Source organism: Carex rostrata, unplaced genomic scaffold, assembly GCF_964058835.1.
Source record: "Carex rostrata unplaced genomic scaffold, lpCarRost1.2 SCAFFOLD_131, whole genome shotgun sequence".
NCBI classification, from domain to species: domain Eukaryota; kingdom Viridiplantae; phylum Streptophyta; class Magnoliopsida; order Poales; family Cyperaceae; genus Carex; species Carex rostrata.
The window spans coordinates 2252-6880 of record NW_027601182.1 but is presented as its reverse complement, the minus strand read 5'-3'; the positions used below and the strand labels follow the sequence as shown (position 1 = coordinate 6880).

The window sequence follows — 4629 nt, the reverse complement described above, 5'->3', positions numbered from 1 at the left end:
GGAAGTAATTTTTTTTAAAAAATTTCGAAATAATATTAGTTTGTAATAATAATAAAAAAGAAATGATTAAAAAGATAATTAAATTTAGTAAATTAAATTTATGCTTTTAAATAAATTTTAAATAGATTACATCTTTTAGAACACACATTATATAAAGATAATCGCATTCTAAAAGATTATTATAATTGAAGCCTTTAATCTTAGACAATTATTTAGATTATTTAATTTTTAAAAATCTTTTAATCTTTTTTAAAAGAAAAAATTACTATTTTAAATTTATTAAAAATTAGTGAAATTGATTAATTATATTTTAAACGTTCTAGAACTTTTCTAGAAATTGACTTTAAAATTAGTGAATTCGAAGACTATAGTGAGATTTTTGTAACCAATTATTAATAACAGATTATTAATAACAAATTATTTTTAATTAAAAAATTCCGACATAATAAACATATAAATGAACAATGTTCATTGAACATATAAAAAAATTTTATTTTAATTTTTGAAAAATTTTTTTTATATAGTTAGAACTTTTTGTATAGTTAGAAATTTTTATATAGTTAGAACTTTTTTTCTAAACAGGAAATGCAAATTAATGGTCTTCTAAAATGGTTTTTAAAAAATTCTTTCCATAAAAAAGCCTTAGGGTTTTCAATTTAAAATCAATTATTTAACATCAATTATTGAAAAATTATTTAAGTTTTTAAAACATACTCACTTTTTAATTTAAAATGTCAAAAAAAAAAAAATCCAAACTATTTTTAGAACATATTTTATCAATTAATTTTTTGAATTAAAAAAAATGATAATTTAAACTAGACAAAATAATTAATTATTAAAAATCATTAAAGCATTAACAAGTCGAAAAAATTAAATTAAAATAAAAACCTATTTAATAGAACAAATTAATTTCTCTATCAAAAAAATTATTAGACTATAATCATAATTCTAAAAACATTATGAGAACTATTCTAATATGGTTCTAGTGAAATAAAAAAATTTTATTATTCGCGAATTCACATTGAAATTTTACAAAGAAAATATAAAATTTATTTAAAAAATTGCATAGTCCTAAAAGTTAAATAAATTATTTAAAAATCTATAAATTGAGTTCTTAGATTTATATTCGAATATAAATTAATCATTGCAAGTTCTTTTTTTTCATATTAATTGTCTATAGATATGATGAAGTTTTATTGATAGAAACGTGTAATTTATTGACCTATTATTTAATTTAAAATTTAGAACCCTTTATTCTAGAACTTTTATGGCACACAAATGGATTCAACTAAACAAGAATTTAAATCACAAAAAAAATAATTTGATTAAAAGTGATTAATTCGTGCTGATTTAGTTCTAAAAAAATATTTTAAAGAAATTTTTGAAGTAAAAAAACTTTTTTTAAATTCTAAAATGCTTTGTAATAGCTAAATCGCAAAAAAAAAGTTTAATATATTTTAGTAATTTTCTTTTTGTAAAGCAACTCTAAAAATTTTGGTGACCAATTAAAAAATCATTTAATCGATTTTTAATTTTTAATTGTAAAAAATTTAAAAATAAAATTTAATTTATAAACGTAATAAAAAATTAAATTGCCTATTTAAGATCAAAATCTTAAATTTTATAAAATTTTTAACAAACATCTTAAATTTAAGAAAAAAAAACTAAATTTTTTAATTGCAAAAGAAGAATTATTTAAAATAAAGTTTTACAAAATTATTTTCCTTAGAATTAAATAATCTAGCCTAGTTTACAAAATTGTAGCAATTTAATTTTAATTATAGTTTAAAATTTTAAAAAAATCATTGTTAAAAATTTATAAAAACCTATTAAAACTAATCTAAATAACAAATTGTAAATTAATAATTATTAAGATAATTTTTTTTTTAACATTATTCAAAATACCTTTTTATCTAATAATTTGATTAAATCAATATCCTATCAATTAATTAAGCAGCTTTTTCTAATTATTTTAATTGAATATTAAAGTATCAAACTGTATCTAAACAATTCATAATCAATTCTATAAAATCATTTTAATTAAATGCTAAAGTTAGATGAATTTTTTAAATTTTTTGTACTATTGAATAATAATTTTTAATTGGGCTTAAACTTAAAATTAGCCAAATGAATAAAAGGAACATAATTATTTTTACCAAAAAGTATCCAATCTTTAACCTTTAAAAAAAATTAAGAATCCAAATTAATAATTGGGTAAATTAAAAAAAAATCAAAATTATGATAATATTTAAAAATTACCTTTGCATTTTTTTTAGTGCTTTTGGCACATTATCATCATTTTCTTTAAAAGATGTCTTCTCATACCCTTATAAAAATCGTATGTGTAAGATCTCCAATCAACATTTCGAATATCAAAATAAAATAACTGCTTATCGGTTTCATTTAATGAATCATAAAGTGAAAGAATATTATCACATGGGAAACTCCATTGTCTTGTTGCAAAAAACTCAAGTAAATCATATGCATTATGCATTCTTCGAACTATATTAACTAATCTAGAAATTATTAAAAAAAAAAAATTAAAAATTTTGATCTTTAAAATTTAACGAACTAAATTATTAATTTATTAGCTTAATTAAGTTTAAACAGAGTTACGATAATTAATAAAAAACCTACCTAGCTTTTCTTCCACTTAGAATAAATAGAAAATCAAGTATATAGGCAACTAATATTTCGCTAAATATTTTAGTTAGTGTATGGGTAAAACGATTTACTTTATCTCCTTTTGGTGCATTAGCTGGTAAACGTACCATCTTTTCACTAGGCATACTAAATGCTATTTCACGACCATATTCAAGGAATTCCTCCCAAGTTGTTGGATTCACATCACCCGAAGTTATGTTGTAAATAGGCAAAGTTCTTGTTAAACCATTTTTATTTTCAATTGTTGTTGAATACTCATTATTATTTGAATTTTGAAAATCAGTTGCTGTTTTCCAAGCGATCACAATTAAAGAATTTGTTACAAAATCAATTGGAATTAAATCAGCCTTAGAATTTGGTGAACAAATTATTGAACGTGTGATACCTAAAGTACCTAATAATGACGCTCCAGCAGGTCCTTCGGGAAGAAAAAAAATTAGTTAAAATTTTTTGTGATATTATAAATTTTAACTGATATTTAGGAGCTTAAGAGTATTTAATTTGATTATTGTTACTTAATCAAACGGTGAAAAAAAATTATAAAAGTTAAAAGATGATAAATTAAATCAAATTGGATTTTAATTTAGATCTTTGATTCTTACCATTAAATGAATCTATCCATCCAGGGAATGGTTCTTTAAAAGATGCAGTTACGATTGATGGTCTAGCTATTGCAACAGGTAATTGCCCACGATTTTCATTAACGCAATGCTCAGCAACAGCCTTTGTAAATGTATAAGTATTCGGTCTTCCCTCCATTAAAAATTCAGAACATTTATTGAACGTTACTTCATCCATCCAATTAGAGGTTTCCATAATCTGAGTTGCAGTTGCTTTGATTGGATAAAGACACTCTTTACAACATTTCAATTGGCAAAATGCATAAGCTGTACTAACATGAACAAAACAACCTAAATTTAACATCTTGTGACATAAATCTAAAACAGTTTTAGTACCAAGAACATTATAACGAACACATTCTTTTATTGGATCATCAAAACGTACAGATGCTGCAACATGAAATACAATATTTACATTTGAACACAATTCTTCAATTTCTTCTTCTGCTAAACCAAAGCATTCAGATGTTAAATCACCATCAAATGCAATTAATTTTTCCTTAATTAAGTTCTTATCAATATTTTTAAATAATTCAAATTCAATAAACTCTTTTTTTAAACGTTCTTGAGTTGTGAGACCTTTTTTTGATCTTAATAAAACATAGATTTTATTAATTTTTGAACATGTACGCAAAAGTTTTTCAACAAGTACCTAGTTTTTAAATTTTTATTAAATTAAAAAAAAAAAGTAAATTAAAATAAATTAAACAATCATAAAAATTAGTAATTAATCAGTAATTAAATAAAACAAAACAAGTACTTTTCCAACAAAACCAGATGCTCCAGTTATAAAGATGCTTTTGTTTTTATAGAAATTAACAATTTGTGATTGTTGATTAGTAGTTGAATCCATGGTGAAAATTTTAATTAATAAAACAAAAGAAAATTAATTTAAAAATTTTTAAAAGTTTTAAATAACTAAATCTTAAAAATGTTCTAAAAAAATAAATTTAATTTAAAGAAAAATATATTTAAAGGATTATAAATTAAAAAAAGATTTTAATCGATAAAAAAACTTCTATGATGATCTTAGAACAATCTTAGAACAATCTTAAATAAATTAAATTGAAAAAAAAAGTTAATTTAATGGCATTTAAAACAAGACAGAACTAAAAATGTTTAATTTTGAACTTTGAATTCATTTACAAGTGAAAAATTAAAAAAGTTGATAACTAAAAACCAATTAATAAATTTAATTTTTTTTAAATTAAAAGACAATGAAGAACACTAAATAAAATTAAATTCTTAAAAAGTTTCTTAAATCTAATTAAACTTTAACCAATGAGAAAAAATTAATTTCAAAATTTTATTTTAATTAAAGTCAAAATTAGTAGTCTACAATTTA

General features: G+C 20.4%; 1 protein-coding gene across 1 annotated transcript; it reads right to left on the bottom strand.

Annotated features, from left to right (window-relative positions):
• Positions 1–2771: 2771 nt before the first annotated feature.
• On the bottom strand, positions 2772–4137 carry LOC144549710 (uncharacterized; the record flags this gene model as incomplete). The annotated part of the gene is made up of 5 exons (XM_078298464.1): positions 4045–4137; positions 3864–3936; positions 3670–3731; positions 3267–3417; positions 2772–2950 (listed from the first exon to the last, which is right to left on the bottom strand). Coding segments are annotated over exons 1-5 (558 nt in total), but the record flags the coding sequence as incomplete, so codon positions are not given.
• Positions 4138–4629: the final 492 nt, after the last annotated feature.